Here is a 22,299-nt window from a genome sequence, read left to right as displayed (position 1 = left end):
TTTCTATCATTTAGCTCACAATTAAGACATATTCTTTAGAACCGATCCAAAGCGATTCTGTCAGCGAACTTATATGACAGTGATCACGTTGTTTACAGCAAAGTAATGTTCATATGTGACACAATCATAAAGTAAGAGCACAGCGAAATGATGAAAGACTCACATGAAAAGAAATAGGTGTATTCATGCACACTGCATGCCTCGGCATAACAATGAATTCCAATCATTGTCAAACACAGAAGTGCAGCATCGACGTGTTTAAGAGTGTCTATTTGTTTTGATGCAACGCAACATGTACACTCACACCTTTGGAGCTAACATTTAAAAATAATATGCAACTTTATTGGCACTGTTGGCATTTATCATACAGTACGTCATGTTTCCTTCTTCTGCAGTAATAAAGGTGTAGGAGTGTCTGCACTGAGAGGCAGAGATGTGGGCGCGGCTTTGCGGCTGAGAAGCGTCGGATTGGTGGAATACTGACATTGTATAAATATTTATCTTTACACTTGGCGAGAGATTTAGGGTTTACATTTAGATTTAGGATTGAGATTTCAATTTAAAATTTAGGTTTAGATTTAACATTTAGAGCTCACATTTAGATTTGAGATTTATATTTAACATTTAGGTTTAGATTTAACATTTAGCACTTACATATAGATTTATATTTAACATTTAGCGCTCCCATTTAGATTTAAGATTTAGGTTTAGATTTAAGATTTAGAATTAGATTCAACATCAATCCATTTTCTACTGCTTGTCCCTGTCGGGGTCGCGGCGTGTGCTGTAGCCTATCTCAGCTGCATTTGGGGGGAAGGCGGGGTACACCCTGGACAAGTCGCCAACACAGATAGACAGACAACATTCATATGGATTCATATTCAAGATTTAGGTTTAGATTTAACATTTACATTTAGATTTAGATTTAACATTTAGCGCTCACATTTACATTTAGCGCTCCCGTTTAAAATTTAACTCTCACATTTAGATTTAAGATTTAGGTTTAGATTTAACATTTAAGTTAAGATTGAACATTTAGGTTTTGATTTAACATGGGTTTGGATTTAGATTTAACATATGGATTTATATTTAAAGATTTAGGTTTAGATTTCTCATTTAGATGTAATATTTAGAGTCAACATTTCATTGAAACTTAAATGTGATGAAAATTTTAGGAAATTGAGTAAAATCTGAGAAAAATATCTACTGGAAAAGTGTGACTGAACTTTTACATTCGGCACTCCATAAAAACCTGCAACCTTTGCAAAAAGTGGGATAATGCCGATATTGATCATTTTAATGTTTTAAATATAATTTCCTGCAAAGTTATTTCTACCATCCAAACTAGGACTCTCCAGTGCATGCATGTTGTCAGGTGCACAAGTAGCTCGGCTCTCTAACTGGTGTCTCATAAATGAGTCCCCAAGTATTTTTATTCTTGCACAACCATCAAGCTATATGCTGGTATTTAAAACAACAATGGAGGAAGGATACGGTGTGTTGATCTTTGTGTACGTGACTAAGTCAAGAGTGTCAACACCCACAGACGCATGAGCGGTTAAGACGTGTCAGGCTGTCTGTGTAAACACACACATTATGGTTTTATGATCGCAAGATTGTTGCCTGGAAACCGAGACAATCCCTGTTCAAACCCTGTCAGGTACAAAGAGTGTTCATTAACACAAAACCGGTTATGTGTACTGAGACAAAATGTATTTATCATTTAAAATGTTATGTTGAAGAGGTTCATTTAGCCTACTAATGTGTATTTATAAATGGTTGATTTATAAACTAGCCTATATAAATCAACCATTTATAAATACATTTAAAATGTTGTTTACATAAATACAATCCAAATGTTCATCATGTCTGCTCCATCCACGTACTGTAATTGTATGACATTGGAGGGGATGATCAGAGAAGTGAAGGCCAAACTCTAATTATCAAATGCATTCTATCTAATCATAGTGATCCTGAAGCTACATGAAAGTGCACCATCTAGTGGTGAGAAGGAACACTACCACGACACAACACCCAGTAATATTGGAAGCCTGATGTACAAATCTAAACACACCTTTTAGCTCATATATCTTGATTTAGCTCACCTTCACACATGTAGATAACTTTTCTCATCTTTACCACATTTGTGTCAAATTTGAGATAGAAATTAAATGGTAATCGAAACATTAAATCTAAGTTTAAATTTAAATGTTGAATCTAAATGCAAAATTTAAAATCTGATATCTAATGTCTCGCCACGTGTAAAGTTAATTTAGAAAATATATGATATGAATTAAACATATGGATTTAACTTTTAGATTGAGCATTTAGATGTATATTTATCATTTAGTTCAAACATTTAAATGCAGCATTTAGATTAAACATGTATATTTATATTTAGCAATTAAACATTTAAATGTGACATTTAGAATAAATGTGTAGATTTAGATTAAGCATTTAGATGTATTACATTAAACAATTAGATTTTAATTTGGATTTATATTTGAGGCGGCGGCATGGCGTAGTGGGTAGAGCAACCGTGCCGGAAACCTGAGGGTTGCAGGTTCGCTCCCCGCCTCTTACCATCCAAAAGTCGTTGCCGTTGTGTCTTTGGGCGGGACACTTCACCCTTTGCCCCCGGTGCCACTCACACCGGTGAATTGAATGATAGTTGGTGGTCGGAGGGGCCGTTGGCGCAAATTGCAGCCACGCTTCCGTCAGTCTACCCCAGGGCAGCTGTGGCTATGAAAGTAGCTTACCACCACCAGGTGTGAATGAATGATGGGTTCTACATGTAAAGCGACTTTGGGTACTTAGAAAAGCGCTATATAAATCCCAGGTATTATTATTATTATTATTATATTTGGCATCTAGATTTACCATTTAAATGTGGTATTTAGATTCAACATTTAGATTTATATTCAGCATTTAGTTTTAATTTGATAACATTAGATTAAATGTTTAAAAGTATATTTAGCATCTAGATTTAACATATAAATGTGGCATTTATATTGATATTCACTATTTAGGTTTAACGATTAAATGGGGCGGAAGCACGGTGAAACAGGGGTTAGTATGTGTGCCTCACAATACGAAAGTCCTGGGTTCGATGCTGGGCTCGGTTCTCCCCATGACTGCATGGGTTCCCTCCGGGTACTCCGGCTTCCTCCCACCTCCAAAGACATGCACCTGGGGATAGGTTGATTGGCAACACTAAATGGTCTCTAGTGTGTGAATGTTGTCTCTCTATCTGTGTTGGCCCTGTGATGAGATGGCGACTTGTCCAGGGTGTACCCCGCCTTCCGCCCAAATGCAGCTAGGATAGGCTCCAGCAATCTGGAGAAATCACTGCACGTAAGCAGCTAATAAGCCAGTGACCTTGGATCCCTCAGGCTGTACTGCATCAACAAGCGACATCAGTGTGTAAAGGATATCACCACATGGGCTCAGGAACACTTCAGAAACCCACTGTCAGTAACTACAGTTGGTCGCTACATCTGTAAGTGCAAGTTAAAACTCTCCTATGCAAGGCGAAAACCGTTTATCAACAACACCCAGAAACGCCGTCGGCTTCGCTGGGCCTGAGCTCATCTAAGATGGACTGATACAAAGTGGAAAAGTGTTCTGTGGTCTGACGAGTCCACATTTCAAATTGTTTTTGGAAACTGTGGATGTCGTGTCCTCCGGACCAAAGAGGAAAAGAACCATCCGGATTGTTATAGGCGCAAAGTTGAAAAGCCAGCATCTGTGATGGTATGGGGGTGTATTAGTGCCCAAGACATGCGTAACTTACACATCTGTGAAGGCGCCATTTATGCTGAAAGGTACATACAGGTTTTGGAGCAACATATGTTGCCATCCAAGCAACGTTACCATGGACGCCCCTGCTTATTTCAGCAAGACAATGCCAAGCCACGTGTTGCATCAACGTGGCTTCATAGTAAAAGAGTGCGGGTACTAGACTGGCCTGCCTGTAGTCCAGACCTGTCTCCCATTGAAATTGTGTGGCGCATTATGAAGCCTAAAATACCACAACGAAGACCCCCGGACTGTTGAACAACTTAAGCTGTACATCAAGCAAGAATGGGAAAGAATTCCACCTGAGAAGCTTAAGTTCCCGAACGTTTACTGAGTGTTGTTAAAAGGAAAGGCCATGTAACACAGTGGTGAACATTCCCTTTCCCAACTACTTTGGCACGTGTTGCAGCCATGGAATTCTAAGTTAATTACTTGCCAAAAAAAAATTAAAGTTTATGAGTTTGAACATCAAGTATCTTGTCTTTGTAGTGCATTCAATTGAATATGGGTTGAAAAGGATTTGCAAATCATTGTATTCCGTTTATATTTACATCTAACACAATTTCCCAACTTATATGGAAACGGGGAGTGTGAAGTGAATTATATTTATATAGCGCTTTATTTTCTCTCGAGACTCAAAGCACTTTACAAAGTGACAACCAATTATCTACATTTCAACCAGTGTGGGTGGCACTGGGAGCAGGTGGGCAAAGTGTCTTGCCCAAGGACACAACGGCAGTGACTAGGATGGCGGAAGCAGGAATCGAACATGGAATCCTCAAGTTTTTGGCACGGCCCCTCTACCCCAATCAAAGTGTGCCAATCAAAACCGAGCTCTTGCATTTAATCAGATTGTATTGTGCATGTGTGCCTAATGAAGTGACTAGTGAGTGCATGTCCTGTGCAGGGTCACACAGGGTGATCATAATAGCAATACATCATTAACACACCTACAGCACTGGACATGAAACAACAAATTAAATACTTTATTACAAAAAAATTCAGTAATTTAGATTTATATAATCAATACAACTCTCATCAAAAGTGTCATACCAGCATAATTTGCAAATATGGAAATACTGTAGGAGAGTCCAGCCAGGACTACAATACTGTCAGTCATCACTGAGGTGCAGCAGCCATGTATCCTGTCATCACTCTGGCATTGCTGTGGGAGGCGTTTTGATACGCTCTTAAAGGCCTACTGAAATGAATTTTTTTTATTTAAACGGGGATAGCAGATCTATTCTATGTGTCATACTTGATCATTTCGCGATATTGCCATATTTTTGCTGAAAGGATTTAGTATAGAACAACGACGATAAAGATTGCAACTTTTGGTATCTGATAAAAAAAAGGCTTGCACCTACCGGAAGTAGCGTGACGTAGTCAGTTGAACATATACGCAAAGTTCCCTATTGTTTACAATGATGGCCGCATGAAGTGAGAGAGATTCGGACCGAGAAAGCGACAATTTCCCCATTAATTTGAGCGAGGATGAAAGATTTGTGGATGAGTAAAGTGCAAGTGAAGGACTAGTGGGGAGTTGAAGCTATTCAGATAGGGAAGATGCTGTGAGAGCCGGGGGTGACCTGATATTCAGCTGGGAATGACTACAACAGTAAATAAACACAAGACATATATATACTCTATTAGCCACAACACAACCAGGCTTATATTTAATATGCCACAAATTAATCCTGCATAAAAACACCTGCGTGTTTGTTATGCTAGCTCCTAGCTCCTCTGCTAGCTCCTAGCTCCATAGAACACGCCAATACAATTCAAACACCTGATCAACACACACAATCACTCAGCCCAAAAGACCGTTTACCTAACCCAAGGTTCATAAAGCTTATATATTTTTAAAAAGTTACGTACGTGACGCGCACATACGGTCAAGTTATCGAATGTTTAGCAGCCAAGGCTGCATACTCACGGTACCTGATATTCAGCTGGGAATGACTACAACAGTAAATAAACACAAGACATATATATACTCTATTAGCCACAACACAACCAGGCTTATATTTAATATGCCACAAATTAATCCTGCATAATAACACCTGCGTGTTTGTTATGCTAGCTCCTAGCTCCTCTGCTAGCTCCTAGCTCCATAGAACACGCCAATACAATTCAAACACCCGATCAACACACACAATCACTCAGCCCAAAAGACCGTTCACCTAACCCAAGGTTCATAAAGCTTATATATTTTTAAAAAGTTACGTACGTGACGCGCACTTACGGTACGGTACGTGTTATGCTAGCTCCTAGCTCCTCTGCTAGCTCCTAGCTCCATAGAACACGCCAATACAATTCAAACACATGATCAACACACACAATCACTCAGCCCAAAAGACCGTTCACCTAACCCAAGGTTCATAAAGCTTATATATTTTAAAAAAGTTACGTACATACGCAAAAAAAAGCCAAAGCTGCATACTCACAGTAGCACGTCTGCGTCTTTGTCATCCAAATCAAAGTAATCCTGGTAAGAGTCTGTGTTGTCCCAGTTCTCTACAGGCGTCTGTGTATCCAAATCAAAAGTCCTCCTGGTTAGAGTCTCTGTTATCCGAGTTCTTCCATCTTGACTGCATCTTTCGGGAATGTAAACAAAGAAGCGCCGGCTGTGTACTGTTGTGGCTGACTACGTTCGAAAAATACGTCCATTTCGCACCGACAACTTTCTTCTTTGCTTGCTTGGCTTCCTTCTCCATAATGCAATGAACATGATTGAAACAGATTCACGAACACAGATGTCCAGAATACTGTGGAATTATGAAATGAAAACAGAGCTTTTTCGTACCGGCTTCAATGTGGAAGGCATACCCGTGTTCGTCGGGCTACGTCACGCGCATACGTCATCCTCAGAGGCGTTTCGAACCGGAAGTTTAGCGGCAAATTTAAAATGTCACTTTATAAGTTAACCCGGCCGTATTGGCATGTGTTATAATGTTAAGATTTCATCATTGATATATAAACTATCAGACTGCGTGGTCGGTAGTAGTGGGTTTCAGTAGGCCTTTAAACATCTGTCCATATGTAGATGATCGAGATGCACCAACAAAAACATGACTATTTTCTTATTTAAAACCTGAACTGATAATGTGAGGCTGCTGAAAAACAAAAGGTCACTTGGGTGCCATGCAGAATGGTACCAGTCTCAACTCTTGAGTCAGTATCAAACGTTTTAAGCATAAATTATTTAAAATTATCGTGTGGGTTAGTCTCATCAAATCTACTTTTACAGATTGACTGATAGAAAAGTGACTTTGGTTAGAGGCTAAAAACAGAAGTACATTAGAGTGATTCAGTGAGTGTTACATTCCTGGTAAAAACTACTAAAAGCAACAAACACAAAAAATAAAAGTTGCATATAATGAGGCCGAGCCGATCATCATAAAAAAAGTGTAAAATACAAATAGAATAGGCCTTAATGGTGAATTAAGAGAATGTTTTCACATTCCTTAGAAGATTGCAGTGTAGCCGTGAATTTAGTCTGCAAAGGTTACAGTAATCCTTAGATTAAGTTACTGCTATTAATTGGCTCTTGAGGTTACTTTTAGCACCCTGCCAGTGAACTGAGAGAGGTGCAACAGCCCCCTTTTGACTCCCAAACGCCATGTAGCTCTATGGCAATGTATAAAGAGGAAGTGAATGTACAGAAGGAGAGTGTCTTTAAGCGCTAGACTGCTGACATTGTGAGCAGGTGCGCACTGGGGTCTGTCTGTGTGTCTGGACCTGCACTGTGCATCTGGTCACGCCGTACGTGTGAAGCAGTAGGTGGCGTGCCTTTGCTTGGACGTCTTCCCAGTTGCTGGCACTTGAGGGCACTAAGAAAAAGAAAAAAATGTCACGTGACATTGGGGCAATGAAGGATCCCCTTACTTTTCCATATGGGTCTAGTTTGTAAACATTCACATTTGAAAATAAGCGAGAAATATTATCCATCATGGGGGTGGACACACCCGACTGCTTTTTGTTGGGGGGTCTACCAGAAAGAAGGGTAAAATACGTCATGTATTAAAATCCATTGGAATTGTTTTTAAATTTGATTTAATTATTACAAGCATTTAGTTGCAGAGTCCAAAGGTCAAAGTCCAAAACCAGCTTCAGTGTGATAAAAATCTCAGTTTACCATTCTGACATGACATTGACACTTTGTGTGGTTATGCTAAAAGAGAAAGAACATGTTTGGTGCAGATAAAAAAAGAACAACCGTTCAAACTCAAAGTGTTTAGAAAGTACAAAGAAGAAGAATCTTGAAAAACATTTATTGATAATCTTATTTATCAACTTACTTCCCTAATTATCTTTTTTTTTGTTTTATGTTATTACTTATGGAGTATATTGTGAATAAATTGAGAACAGGATTAAATAAACTGTGCTTCTTCCTATTCCTTTTGAAACATGTTGAAAAGAGAAACCGAAAATTGTGATGTATCATGTAATGTTTCCATGTTCGAAATAAACTCAAACTCAACTCAACCAACATCAGTGTCACATTTCACTCACTAACCATGTTGCACAGTATCACATTTTAATTAAAGGGTGTCTAGATCAGATATTTATATCGGATATCGGTCCAAAAAAACAAGTACCAGATGATACCGACTTGCAAGTGTCCCTAATTAAACATGTCCATGAATGTTCTCATTCATCCAGGTCATTGTAATCTCAGGGCATTCAATCGATCACAACGGGACTGTTCGGTTTGTCTTAGAAGACGTTCTGCCTCTCTTGCGAGCAGGCTTCATCAGTTCATGCTCATAGACTTAGATTGGTCAGATCTAGTCCAGCCTACTGAGGTATTGGCATCAGCCGTGTTAAGTGTTATACTGTTGTACGCCCTTACCCATTGTGTCCATTAGAGGGCAGTGTTTACCTCTGTGTTACCTGACACCTATACTTCCTGTTCCGGGTTCATATGTCATGAGTCATTCTGGTTGTTAGAGCGGCAGCAAGTTACGTTACTGCCGCTGCAATAAATATACCTACAAGGCCAAAGGTAAACTGTGTCTAATGAGAGTTTGATTACATCTCCACCGCAACCGCACGAAGCTCATCAGGTTATGGCATACTTGCCAACCTTGAGACCTCCGATTCCGGGAGGTGGGGGATAGGGGGTGGGGTGGGGCGTGGTTAAGAGGGGAGGAGTATATTTACAGCTAGAATTCACCAACTCGAGTATTTCATATATTATATATATATATATATATATATATATATATATATATATATATATATATATATATATATATATATATATATATATATATATATATGAAATACTTGACTTTCAGTGAATTCTAGCTATATATATATATATATATATATATATATGAAATAAATACTTGAATTTCAGTGTACCGGAGGCTATCCAGTAGATGGCAGTATTAGCCTGTTTAAGAGTGTCACAACATTGCTGTTTACGGCAGACGAACTGCTTTACGGTAGACGAAAACGTGACTGCTGTTGTTGTGTGTTGTTACCGCGCTAGGAGGACGTTAATGAAACTGCCTAACAATAAACCTACATAAGAAACCAAGAACTCGCCCTCGATCCTTCTACAGTTATAACGTGATTGGGCAGGCACGCTGTTTATATCGTGGGAAAGCGGACGTGAAAACAGACTGTCGCCGCTGTCCCCACTCAGGTCTGCATTGAGCTGGAGGGGGCGTGGCCTCCAGCTCCGGCTGAATTCCGGGAGTTTATCGGGAGAAAATTTCTTCCGGGAGGTTATCGGGAGAGGCGCGGAATTCCATGAGTCTCCCGGTAAAACCGGGAGGGTTGGCAAGTATGGGTTATGGGCACAGTCACGCAAGTCTAGAGCAACAACAAGGTAACAGAAGTAAGAAGAACTTTTAGCCAAGAGAAGCTACTGGACGAGCTAGAATAAAGAAGGCGCAGAGAGAACCCCACAAAAATTGAGGACTCTACAAGCCACAGCCTGAGCAACGTCTTGGAGATTGCAAACTATAAAAAACAATAAAAGCGAAAATGGCCGGAGCAGGAACCTACAACAGCAGATTGTCTTCGATGGAACAGAAGATAAGTTTGATCTATGGGAAATGCGATTCCTTAGCTGTTTACACATTCTGAAGCTAAAAGACACAATTTTGAGAGAGTCTGTTGGCGAGGCTGCCATAGCTGCAGATCCATTGAAGAATGCAGATTGTTATGCTCAACTAGTAAATGCACTAGATGATAAAAGCCTATCATTGATAAGACATGACACCGCCGATGATGGAAGGAAAGCCTTAAAATTATTAAGAGAACATTATTCTGGAAAGAGCAAGCCCAGGATTCTAAACCTGTACACTTCATTGACCACCATAAAAATGGAAGGGAATGAGACTGTGACTGATTATATGATAAGGGCTGAGAATATAGTTTCAGCTCTTCGTGATGCAGGAGAGAACATGAGTGACGAGCTGCTTGTGGCCACCATTTTGAATGGACTGCCAGACTCATTCAGATCACTGGCTGTCCACGTTACACAAAATGAGGACAACGTGACATTTAAGGACTTCAAGAGAAGACTGAGGGTTTATGAAGAATCTGAGAAGATGAGGACAACCGGACCTGCAGACAGTGTGATGAAGACCATGATGAAGACTAGCACAAAGCAAAGCAAACAAGGCACCAAGACACACTGGAAGGAAGGGGAAGCCACTCCGACATGTTACAAATGTGGAGAAAAAGGACGTATCAGAACCAGGTTTACCAAGAAGGTGTGGTGCAGTCACTGCAAGAGTAACACACACACACAGAGTCTCTATGCAGGAAAAAGGGAAAAGACGGAGCCAGAAAAGTTGCAGAAGAAGAGGAGGACATCGACGACGAGGATCAATGTTTCATGGCCAAGCATGCAACAGACGAAAGGCCATCTGTCAACATGAAGAAGAAAGGGATAATGATGGACGCCGGAGCGACATCTCATATTGTGAACGACATCGCCAAGTTCAAGAGCTTTGACAACACATTCTAGCCCGACACCCATTCTATCTAGCTGGCGGATGGGACCAAGTGCAGTGGGACGGCGCAACGCAGAAGGACGGTGCTGATCTATCTGCTAGACAACGAGGGACAACAACAAAGAGCACAGCTACAGGAGGCGTTGTATATACCAACCTATCCACATGACATCTTCTCAGTGGCAAGGGCAACAAACGGTGGAGCGACAGTGACATTCAAGAAGAGAGACGGCCACATGATCACCAAGAAAGGGGACAGGTTTGACTTCCATGAGAGTGGTAATCTGTTTTACTTACCAACTGTTCAGAAAAATGTTGATAAATGCAATATGTGCCACGACATGCAAACCTGGCATGAAATATTGGGTCACTGCAATTATGAGGATGTACAAAAATTAATGGGTGTGGTAAAGGTATGAAAATCAGAGGCAGTGCAACCAGACCAGTACAGCTGTGTGAAATATGTGCAAGGGGTAAATTCACACAGACAAGAAATAGGGAGCCAGACAGAAAGGCTACAGAGCCCTTACAACTGGTCCATACTGATTTAGCCGGTCCTATGAGAACCCCAAGCTTAGAAGGTCACAAATATGCAGTCCTTTACGGACGACTATTCAGGTGCTATGACTGTATATTTTCTCAAATACAAAAGTGATGCTGTACACGCCACAGAGAGGTTCTTAGCAGACTCCGCCCCTTTTGGGGAAGTTAAATGTCTAAGCTCTGATAATTCTACTGAATTTACGAGCAAGGAATTCAAAGCACTGTTAAACCAAAAATAAGATTAAGCACGAGACATCTGCACCCTATTCGCCTCACCAAAATGGCACGGCAGAGAGAAGTTGGAGAACCCTCTATGAGATGGGCAGGTGTATGATTTTTGACAGTAAAATACCAGACAAAATGTGGAATTATGCTGTACAGACAGCTGCCTATGTGCGAAACAGATGTTACAGTAAACGCACAAGGAAAACACCTCATGAGATGCTCACAGGCAAGAAGCCAGACATGTCCAAACTTCAGAAATTCGGATCTGTGTGCTTTGCATACATACAAGAGAAAGGGAAGTTAGATCCTAGATGTGAGCACGGTCGTTTTATCGGGTACGACAAGAACAGCCCAGCTTATCTTGTGTTTTATCAAGACACAGAAATGGTCCAAAAACACAGGCTGGTGAAATTCACAAGCAAGACAGTCAACAAAAAAGAAACACAAACACATGGACCACACACTGAGTATCAGGACAGAGAGGTACACCCTAGGGTCCTTGACAATGAGGAAAATTATGATGAAAAAATGGGAAATGCATCAGGTCAAAGTGTTAAAGATGATGTTTCTGTTTCTGAGATTGAAGGTGAACAGTCTAGCGCTGGGGGTCAGGGAAGAAAAAACCCACCTAGAGTTAGGAGAAGGCCTGTGCGCCTACAGGAATATGACATGGAAGACACAGCAGACAGGCTGGTAACTAGTGTAGACTCATGTTATAGAGCAGTTTGCGACATACCACAAAATTACCAGGGTGCCATACGATCAACCAGGTCACGGCAGTGGATAAGTGCAATGAATGACGAAATGCAGTCACTAAAAGAGAATGATACATTCAAAATCACCCAGTTACCACCAGGCAAAAAGGCAGTGTGGGGTAGGTGGGTGTATACACTCAAGAGTAATACAGATGGGTCAGATAAGTGTAAAGCAAGATTTGTTGCAAAAGGTTATAGCCAAAAACAAGGCATCGATTATGAGGAAACATTCTCACCTACTGCTGACATGACAACTGTCAGAGTAAATCATGCAAAAAGCAGTGCAGGAAGATCTGGTTTTACATCAAATGGATGTGAAAACCGCATACCTACACGCACCAATTGACTGTGAGATCTATCTCAAACAACCTGAAGGTTATGAGAAAAAGTCAAAAACAGGAGAGAAGCTAGTATGCAAATTAGAGAAGTCCTTATATGGTCTCAAGCAGTCAGGTCGAAACTGGAATTCTCTGTTGCATGTATATCTCACTGAAAACGGTTTTGATCAAAATCTTGCTGATAACTGCCAATACACAAGGGAAAAAGAAAATGAAAAAGTGATTTTGATTGTGTGGGTTGATGATCTGATAATTGCTGCTAACAATGAGAAGGTTGTGAAAAATTTCAAAGTGATGCTCACTGAGAGATTTAAAATGAAAGACCTGGGGAAATTAAACAGTTTTCTAGGGATAGATTTTAAACAGTCAGAGGACCAAGTCACAATGTCACAAAACAGGTACGTGAACAAAATCCTCTCCAGATTTGGGATGCAGGATTGTAAGGCCAGAGAGACCCCATGCGAGTCAAAACTCGAATACACAGAAAATTCTGTAAAAATGGAAGAACCAAGGATCTATCGAGAAGCAGTGGGAAGTTTAATCTATTTGGCTACTTGCACTAGACCAGATTTAAGTTATGTGGTCAGTAAACTTTCCCAGCATTTTGCTGAGCCAAATGAGGAGCATTGGAACACTGTAAAGCACGTTTTCAGGTATCTTAAAAGGTACAACAGACCGTGGGTTATGTTTTAAAAAGGATGACACAGGTGAACTTGGTCTAATAGTCTACAGTGATGCTGACTGGGCATCTGAGGTCACAGACAGACGTAGCACTACAGGGTACTGTGCCAGTTTAAGTGAGAGAAGTACACTCATTTCATGGAAGAGTCGAAAGCAACCAACAGTTGCACTGTCTACCTGCGAGGCAGAATACATGGCCTTAGCGTCAGCCATACAGGAGTGTATGTATTTGTGTATTTGCAACAGTTACTCAAAGGTATTGATAAGTGTCAGTATGCACAAACCAAGGTTTACGATGACAACAAGGGAGCTATTGCACTAGCTAGAAATCCAGTAAACCGACGAAGGTGCAAACATATTGATACTAAATATCATTTCATACGTGAAACTGTGAATAGTGGGAGAATATGTTTGGATTATTGTCCTACTGACAAGATGATTGCTGACTTGATGACAAAACCAGCCACTAAGCTACAACTGAAGAAGTTTGCTCAGTATTTGTTTGGCACTTAGAGTGCAAGAAAAGCATTACGTGTGCCAAAATGTGTTTTTGTTGTTTTATTTTCTATGAAAATGATGTACCACAATAAGCTAAGAGCGAGTGGGGGTGTTAAAGGCCTACTGAAACCCACTACTACCGACCACGCAGTCTGATAGTTTATATATCAATGATGAAATCTTAACATTGCAACACATGCCAATACAGCCGGGTTAACTTATAAAGTGCAATTTTAAATTTCCCGCTAAACTTCCGGTTGGAAACGTTTATGTATGATGACGTATGCGCGTGACGTCACGACGGCAACGGAAGTATTCGTACCCAATGTGTCACCAATACAAACTGCTCTGTTTTCATCGAACAATTCCACAGTATTTGGACATCTGTGTTGGTGAATCTTTTGCAATTTGTTTAATGGACAACAACACAATCAGGAGGTTGTGTTGTAATTGAGCTGGATAGCAGACGCACTACCGTGAGTACAGCTTTGGCTTCCAAACATTTGATCGCTTGCCCGTACGTGCGTGTCGCTATGTGCATGTCACGTACGTAACTTTGGGGAAATATATGTTTCTTGCCGACTCTGATGGCGGCCGGGGTGTCGTCGACAGCTACAACGCCCGCCGCCGCCGCCGCTCCGTAGTTAGCTTCAATTGTTAAGCTTCGCCAAGCTGGTAATTATTAACCGTGTATTTACATGTTCATGGTTTAATAGTATTGTTGATCTTCTGTTTATCCTTCCAGTCAGGGTTTTTTAAAATTTTGTTTCTATCTGCATTTGAGCCCGATGCTGTCACGTTAGCTCCGTAGCTAAAGTGCGTCAACGACGTATTGCCGTGGAGATAAAAGTCACTGTGAATGTCCATTTCGCGTTCTCGACTCTCATTTTCAAGAGGATATAGTATCCGAGGTGGTTTAAAATACAAATCCGTGATCCACAATAGAAAAAGGAGAGTGTGTGGAATCCAATGAGACCTTGTACCTAAGTTACGGTCAGAGCGAAAAAAGATACACCCTGCACTGCCTCTGTAGTCCTTCACTCTAACGTTCCTCATCCACGAATCTTTCATCCTCGCTCAAATTAATGGGGTAACCGTCGCTTTCTCGGTCCGAATCTCTCTCGGTCCGAATCTCTCTCGCTCCATTGTAAACAACGGGGAATTGTGAGGAATCCTTCCTCCTGTGACGTCACGTTACTTCCGGTATAGGCAAGGCTTTTTTTTATCAGCGACCAAAAGTTGCGAACTTTATCGTCGTTGTTCTATACTAAATCCTTTCAGCAAAAATATGGCAATATCGCGAAATGATCAAGTATGACACATAGAATGGATCTGCTATCCCCGTTTAAATTTAAAAAATTCATTTCAGTAGGCCTTTAAGTGTTATACTGTTGTACGCCCTTACCCATTGTGTCCATTAGAGGGCAGTGTTTACCTCTGTGTTACCTGACACCTATACTTCCTGTTCCGGGTTCATATGTCATGAGTCGTTCTGATTGTTAGAGCGGCAGCAAGTTACGTTACTGCCGCTACAATAAATATACCTACAAGGCCAAAGGTAAAATGTGTCTAATGAGAGTTTGATTACATCTCCACCGCAACGCACGAAGCTCATCAAGCCGCTAGACTAGATCTGACCAATTTAAGTCTATGAGCATGAACTGATAACGCCTACTCGGATAGAGGCGAAATGTCTTCTCAGACAAACCAAACAGTCTAGTTGTGATCAATTGAATACCCTGAGATCCTTAATTTAACAAAATTGCAGTTTAAAGGCTGCAATATACTTTCGCGTCGCGTAGCTTGCGTCTCCCGGCGGCGTCTTGTTTGATTTATAGTTCTTCTGTGGGGGTTAGTGCCAGACTTGTAATTCTCTTCCAAAACACTAAGGGGCAGTGTCTCCAGAAGGAACAACTGCAGCTGGTGTTGATTAGATACTGTATTTTCTTCCTATGAAGTGATGACATCAACATCTGTGTCTACACTGGAATTAATCATTTACAATCATCAGATTTCTTTTAATGGACGTTTTACCTATACACCACAGGGAAAATACATTCGTAAAGATGGACCGTGCAACTTCTGAACAAGTCGCGGCAGAGACATTGAACGCTATTCGCCTTTCGGGACATGGGACTCGAGAGCTATCGTGTAAATACAACTGTTAAAAACTATTTTTAGTAAACGATATGCTGGTGTTAATCTGTATGGTCATGTTCAGAGTTCACAAATGTTTGTAAATATACCGAGCCTGAAAGATTATTGACGGAGAATGAGAAGTGTGTGTAAGAGAAAAAGATGTGTGGTCATGAGAGATAATATGTGTTGGAATTGAACCTGTTGTTAGCACAAGATTGACTACATCACAGCTCTCTCTTTTCCCTTCTCCCTAACGGCGAATAGCGTTGCGAATAATGATAGCGTCCTCTGCCGCGAATTGTTCAGAAATTGCACGGTCTATATTTACAAATGTATTTTCCTCTGGTTTATAGATAAAACGTCCATTTAAAGTAAACTGATGATTGTGAACGATTAGTTCCAGTGTACACGATGTTGTCACTTTACAGGAAAGAAAATACAGTATCTCGTTAACAACAGCTGCAGTTATTTCTGGAGACACTACCTTTTAGTGTTTTGGAAGAGAATTACAAGTCTGGCGCCACCCCGCACAGAAGAATTATAAATCAAACAAGACTCTGTCAGGGGGATGCTAGCTATGCAACACGAGAGATTTGTCAATATAAAGAATGATGAAATAATTATAGTTGCAGACCACTAACAAATGCAAAGTCTCCAGGGCAGGAACTTATTAGAAAGTATCCAGTAGAAAATATGCCTGGCTAATTTATTTTTTTATTTAATTAATTATTGTGACCACTAAGTGTCACCAAAACAAACAAATGACTACGGTAGTCCACTTCAAACCCCTACATCTGCCATAAGGTGTGTGTGTTTTTCATACCTAACATTATTCTTTGAGTAATTTCACTTGACAAAGCCTTTTCTAACATTCTGCACTACAAAATAAGTATGTACTATGACTTGTGCGGATATCGCATCACACTCAAGGCTCCAATATCAGTATTCATTGGAAGTGTATTGTGACACCCCTATTAGGCCAAATCCAAATAAACCCTTGGTTTTGCGCGTTCACGTCAATCAATCGGTGTATAAATTTCTCCGTCAGGTAAGGAGGGAAGGCCATATGTTAGGGCCGCACAGCCCTCAAAACAAAATGAGCTTGAATACCTCTATAGATATCAAGTGCAATACAGCAAACAAATGAATCACTAGAGTGCAAAATAGTGGATTTCATAAAACTGAGCCAAAATTGACGTATAATGATTTCCCTCAATGAAACATTTTACATACCATAAGCTGATGCATCAGCATTTGCCTATAAAGATTGTCTTTTCAACTGTCTTCTTAGTTTAGTTTAGTTTAGTCTTTATTTGAAGGGACAATGTACAGAAACATTAAGCTCAAAGACAGATATGTTCTGTACCAGATTATAGCTAAATAGCTATTTCCATCTGCAGTCCCTGGCCACCTAAATTAAAGGGATACAAAAATCATGCAATAAAATTATGACAATAAAATCATACACAAGTATTAAGAAAAAAGTCATAAAATGCCCTTTCATGGACACATACTTAATATACAATACAACCACACCTCATTTACATCATCACACAAAGACAATACATGCTTTTGTTCACATCTGTCATCATTTGTAAAAACAACCATGATTTTAACAGACACACCTCACAATTTACAATAAAAATGCTCTCTTGGATATAATACACATTAGGTTGATGTGTCAAACATATATTTTGATTGCTCCAAAGCCACTTTTTAACTTCAATTGTGAATGAAGAGTAATCTGTTAGACTTTTCAAGTTTGTTGTGAGGACGTTCCATTCCTTTATGGCTTTATATGAAAAGGCTGATTGTGCAAAAGAGGTTTTACATCTGGGTACGCTACACTGCCCCCTGGTGGAGGCTCGTGTGTTTCTAGTTGTCACAGCAGATGTAAACTGGACAAAGTGCTTAAGTGGCGCTGGTGCAGTGTTATTTAAGATTCGATGGGCCATTCGTATTGATGCTAATCTTTGAATGTTAGCTAAATTTAACAAACTATATTTTTGGAGAACTAAACAATGATGGTGGTGTTGTGGTTTTCGGTCAAGGATTTTGAGGGATTGTTTGTGCAAATTTTCCAATGGCCCCAGTGTCATTTTGCTTGCCTGCGACCAACATGTTATACAATAATAAAAACGAGACATAATCATTGCATTAAAATAAGTTTGAGCTGCCTCCAGTGTTAATGAATTCCTGATACTTTTGAACGTTTTCATGTTGTATTTAAGACTCTGGCACATCTGTTTGATATGTTTTTTAAAGCCAAGTGTTGGCTCTAAAATGACACCCAGGTAACGATATTCACTAACATTTTGTATTATTTCCTTATTAACCGTTATATTTGGAAAGGATGACATTTTATATTTGTTTACAAAATACATTGTTGCAGTTTTCTTAATGTTTAATGTAAGACAAGAGTCATGTAGCCATCTTGCCACCTTCTCCATGGCTGCTGTAAGTTTTCTGGCAACCGTTTCAGCGTCCTTTCCCCAAGTATAAATAACCGTGTCATCTGCATACATCTGGATATTTACATCCTCACATACAGATGGCAGGTCGTTTATATACATGGAGAAAAGAAGAGGGCCGATATTAGAGCCTTGTGGCAGGCCAATATCAGTAGCAGTGAGACTGGATGTTGTGTTATCAATACGGACACATTGGGTCCGACCAGATAGATATGACATAATCCAGGCCAAAGTATCTGTCGACAGTTTAAAATATGTTAATTTTGTAAGTAACGTGGGGTGACTGACTGTATCGAATGCCTTGCGGAGGTCTAAGAATATTGCTCCAACTACACCTCCATTATCAAGGTTTTGTTTGATTGTTTCTAGTAGAAGGCAACATGCAGTTTCGGTCGAGTGATTTGCCCGAAACCCAAACTGCATGGGATGTAGGAGGTCTTCATAGTCCAAATGTTCTGTGAGTTGCTCAACGATCACTTTTTCTATTGCTTTGGATATAACGGGGAGAAGGCTAATTGGTCTGTAATTGTTGATGTCTTGTTTATTTCCTGCTTTATGGATTGGGATGATATTGGCAGTTTTCAACGTGGTAGGGAAAGTGTTTTCTGTTATTTATTTATTTATCAATGTTGTTATAGGAGCAGTAAGACTATCTTTAAGTTTTTAGAAAGAAAGTGTCCAGACCGTATATATCTCTAGATCGTAAGTTTGATAATGCAGAGAGGATTTTGTTTACCTTTGTTTCATTTGTTAATTCTAAACTTAGTCCATCCTGAATAAATGGCAATTCTTTGCACTGATTTTGAGGGAATTTTTTATTCAGGGTTTGTACAGACTGGATGAAATGTTCATTAAAATGATTGCTTATGTCCAGACTGTCTGTGATAGTAGTGCCATTGATATTTAATGTTATAGTGTTGTTTCTTGTTTGCTCTCTTCCAGTGAGTTTGTCAATGGTTTTCCATAACTGTCTAATGTTCCCTTTTGCAGCTTTGATTAATTCTAAGTGAAAGTCAGCCCTAGACTTCCGCATAAGCATTGTAACTTTGTTCCTCAAACTTTTAAAAATCATACGATCCGTATTTAGACCTGTTTTAATTGCTCTTTTGAGAGCTGAGTCCCGATTTTTCATAAGAATCCAAATTGTTTCATTAATCCAAGGTATTTTTATTTTAGCACTTTTCTTTCTGGGTTTTGTTTTAGTGTATTTACTGTATTTTCTTCTTGATGTAGACAGGCGAAATACATTAAAAAGAGCCCCATGATGCAAAGCTGAACATTGCATCCGACGGCATCTTGAAAGTAAACAAACATTTGTCCCATCTGCGTTACGTCACTGCCAGCAGACAGTGAGGGTTAATGACATAGCGAGACTTGAGCAACATCCGAATTCTTAGGGCCGTATTTTCAACAGTTCGCCATGGCACTAGATTCTTAGGGCCAAGGGGGAGGTTTAAAACGAAAGGGGAAAGAGGGAGAATTCGGATTGAGCCTTAATGTAGATGTTCAGAGAACCTTAATAAACACACAGTAAAGTATGTTATGTAGAAGACTTAACTGCTGCACATGTAACAAGATATATAATCAGATCGTGATATTACAATATAAATACATGCATATAGTGTTTAAGCGACTCACATAGTTGAAGATGAACAAGTGCTGAAGTATTATCAGTAGTCAGCGCCCAAACATTCAACTCATCCACAGACTGGACGTCCTCCAGCTTCAGAAGATCCTCTTTAATCTGCACAGTATCTAGATGTCTGGGGACGCCTACATCCCAACAGAAGTGAAAAAAAATATGTCAATCCTTTTGCAAGAACACAGGGTCGTTCATTTTGCTTGGAAAAAAGGGTACTTGCCCTCCAGCACTATGATTGTTGTGTCGCGTAAGATGCGCACTGTGGTGAGGAGAACCAGCACAGAGAAGATATATGTACAGATGGGGTCTGCCAGCTTGTACTCAGGCTGTGAAGAAAGTACACTTCATAGTGAGCACAACTATAGATAACTGAGCTTTGGTTTGAGCAGTAAATCTACTTTGGAAATGAAACTTTAGAGAAGTCCATGTACAGTTTGAGTAGCAATATTGGTTTACTATCCACTGAAAATATTTCCACCCACAGCCATTATTGTTGAAACAGCTGTCAACACAATGGGTAGCAAGATAATTGTGTCTTGTACATTCAAGCATTGCAATAATATCAATAACAGCCATTAGTGCTGCAAACCCTGGGTGTGCTTCGGTTCAGTGAGAGAAACCTGAATTTCAACACGAATGTGACTGTGTGTGTGACATGTACTCACACGTGTGCCCATCTATTTACACAATACACAATGTTGACTTATTTTTCAGAAGTACAGTCAATATTTACTGCTGTACAAGTTGCAGTATAACCCCATGAGAAGATGTAATGTAGTAGCTGAATTGTGATCACTTATGTGTGATACTGTACATGAGACAGAAGTGTGCGAGACATAAGCTGTAGTTCCTAGACAAAGCACCTTGAAGCGGACAACATAGGCCGCTATGAGAACACCAACACTCTGGAAGAGGTCGCCCAAAGCGTGGATGAAGGCGGCTCGGACAGCCAGGCTACCGTGTGGCCTTTGGTTCTGTCCGGACCCTGCGGACCGCGACACAACTGCTTGGCCATGGGAGTGACCGTGGCCGTGAGCGTGAAGGTGACCACCTTGGTTTAATAAGAAGCCCATTCTAAATAGAAAAGACATGTTAAAACATCTCACAGCTGCAGTAAGAAATGAACACGCAAAGAGAATCAATTTAGTTGATTTCATGGTGAACCCACACAGCACTTTGGACATTTAAACTCACATGAGGTTGACAGCCACACCCACAGCCGCCGTGATGAGCATAACGTCGCCGTCAATATTGAAGTCTTGGTGTACCGTTCTCTCGACCGCCTCAAAGAGCAATACGGCCGTCAGGATGTAGATGAGTGCCACACTGAGGACTGCTGATACCACCTCTGCACAACAAAAAGACAGTAAGCACTTATTTAGAAGCACTCGGACTGCCTAAATCACAGATGTAATTGAAGAAAACCTCTAGTTGGAACCAAAATGCAAGCGCTTCTAATTTGGATCGCCATTAAATTGTAAATTTTCATAGATAGATACACACGTGATGCTGTTTGCCATTATGAGTTGAATAATATCCTACTGATTCGAAAATAACACGATCCATCTTTTTCAAAGCATGTTTTTGGGAAGTACTTTCATGACTAAATTAAAGACAAGAAATTGAGCTTTTTTTATCATGTTAAAAGCAGTGAAATACATGGTAGATTTTCATAGCTACTTGAAAATTGTTTGATGACTGCTTCACTTATCACAATTAACTTGAAATTAGCGTCGTAACTAGAGCTTTGAGGGGAACTGCACTTTTTGGGGAATTTTGCCTATCGTTCACAATCATTATGAAAGACATGACGATGGATGGAGTTGTTTTTTAATGGATTCTAAATATTAAATAAAAGTAAATACAAGTCTGTTTACAGCGGAACCAATGGGAGTTCCTCTATTTTGCCCGTAAAATCCAATAAATAACCATTCAAAAACCACCAACAATACATGAATCAATTTAAGTGGACCCCGACTTAAACAAGTTGAAAAACTTATTCGGGTGTTACCATTTAGTGGTCAATTGTACGGAATATGTACTTCACTGTGCAACCTACTAATAAAAGTCTCAATCAATCAATCACTCCATTTACATTTTGTGACTTGAATATTAACCAAGTATTAGTGATATTGTTATTATAAGCACTAACGCAGACAAACAATTTATAGCGGTACCGTGATCACTACCGTCTGTCCCTATTTTAACATTGAGTTGTTTGCTGCTTTCTCA

The 22,299-nt window shown here is 40.0% G+C and overlaps 1 protein-coding gene across 3 annotated transcripts in view; it reads right to left on the bottom strand.

The window, feature by feature from the left end:
• LOC133640502 (probable proton-coupled zinc antiporter SLC30A4) overlaps positions 1-22,299 on the bottom strand; it is a 65,490-nt gene that overhangs the window by 12,884 nt on the left and 30,307 nt on the right. Inside the window, exons 3-7 of one of the 3 annotated variants that reach the window (XM_062033975.1) lie at positions 21,262-21,415; positions 20,931-21,141; positions 20,288-20,393; positions 20,064-20,198; positions 6,352-7,631 (exon numbers count right to left, since the gene is read on the bottom strand). In XM_062033975.1, the coding sequence (XP_061889959.1) occupies positions 7,477-7,631; positions 20,064-20,198; positions 20,288-20,393; positions 20,931-21,141; positions 21,262-21,415 (761 nt within the window). In that variant the 3' untranslated portion in view covers positions 6,352-7,476. Of the gene's footprint in view, positions 1-6,351; positions 7,632-20,063; positions 20,199-20,287; positions 20,394-20,930; positions 21,142-21,261; positions 21,416-22,299 lie in introns of those variants that run through there. The other 2 variants (XM_062033959.1, XM_062033966.1) reach the window with 2 other exon arrangements.

This window comes from Entelurus aequoreus, linkage group LG02 (genome assembly GCF_033978785.1).
Source record: "Entelurus aequoreus isolate RoL-2023_Sb linkage group LG02, RoL_Eaeq_v1.1, whole genome shotgun sequence".
Classification (NCBI taxonomy): domain Eukaryota; kingdom Metazoa; phylum Chordata; class Actinopteri; order Syngnathiformes; family Syngnathidae; genus Entelurus; species Entelurus aequoreus.
This window is presented reverse-complemented; position numbering and strand designations above follow the sequence as displayed.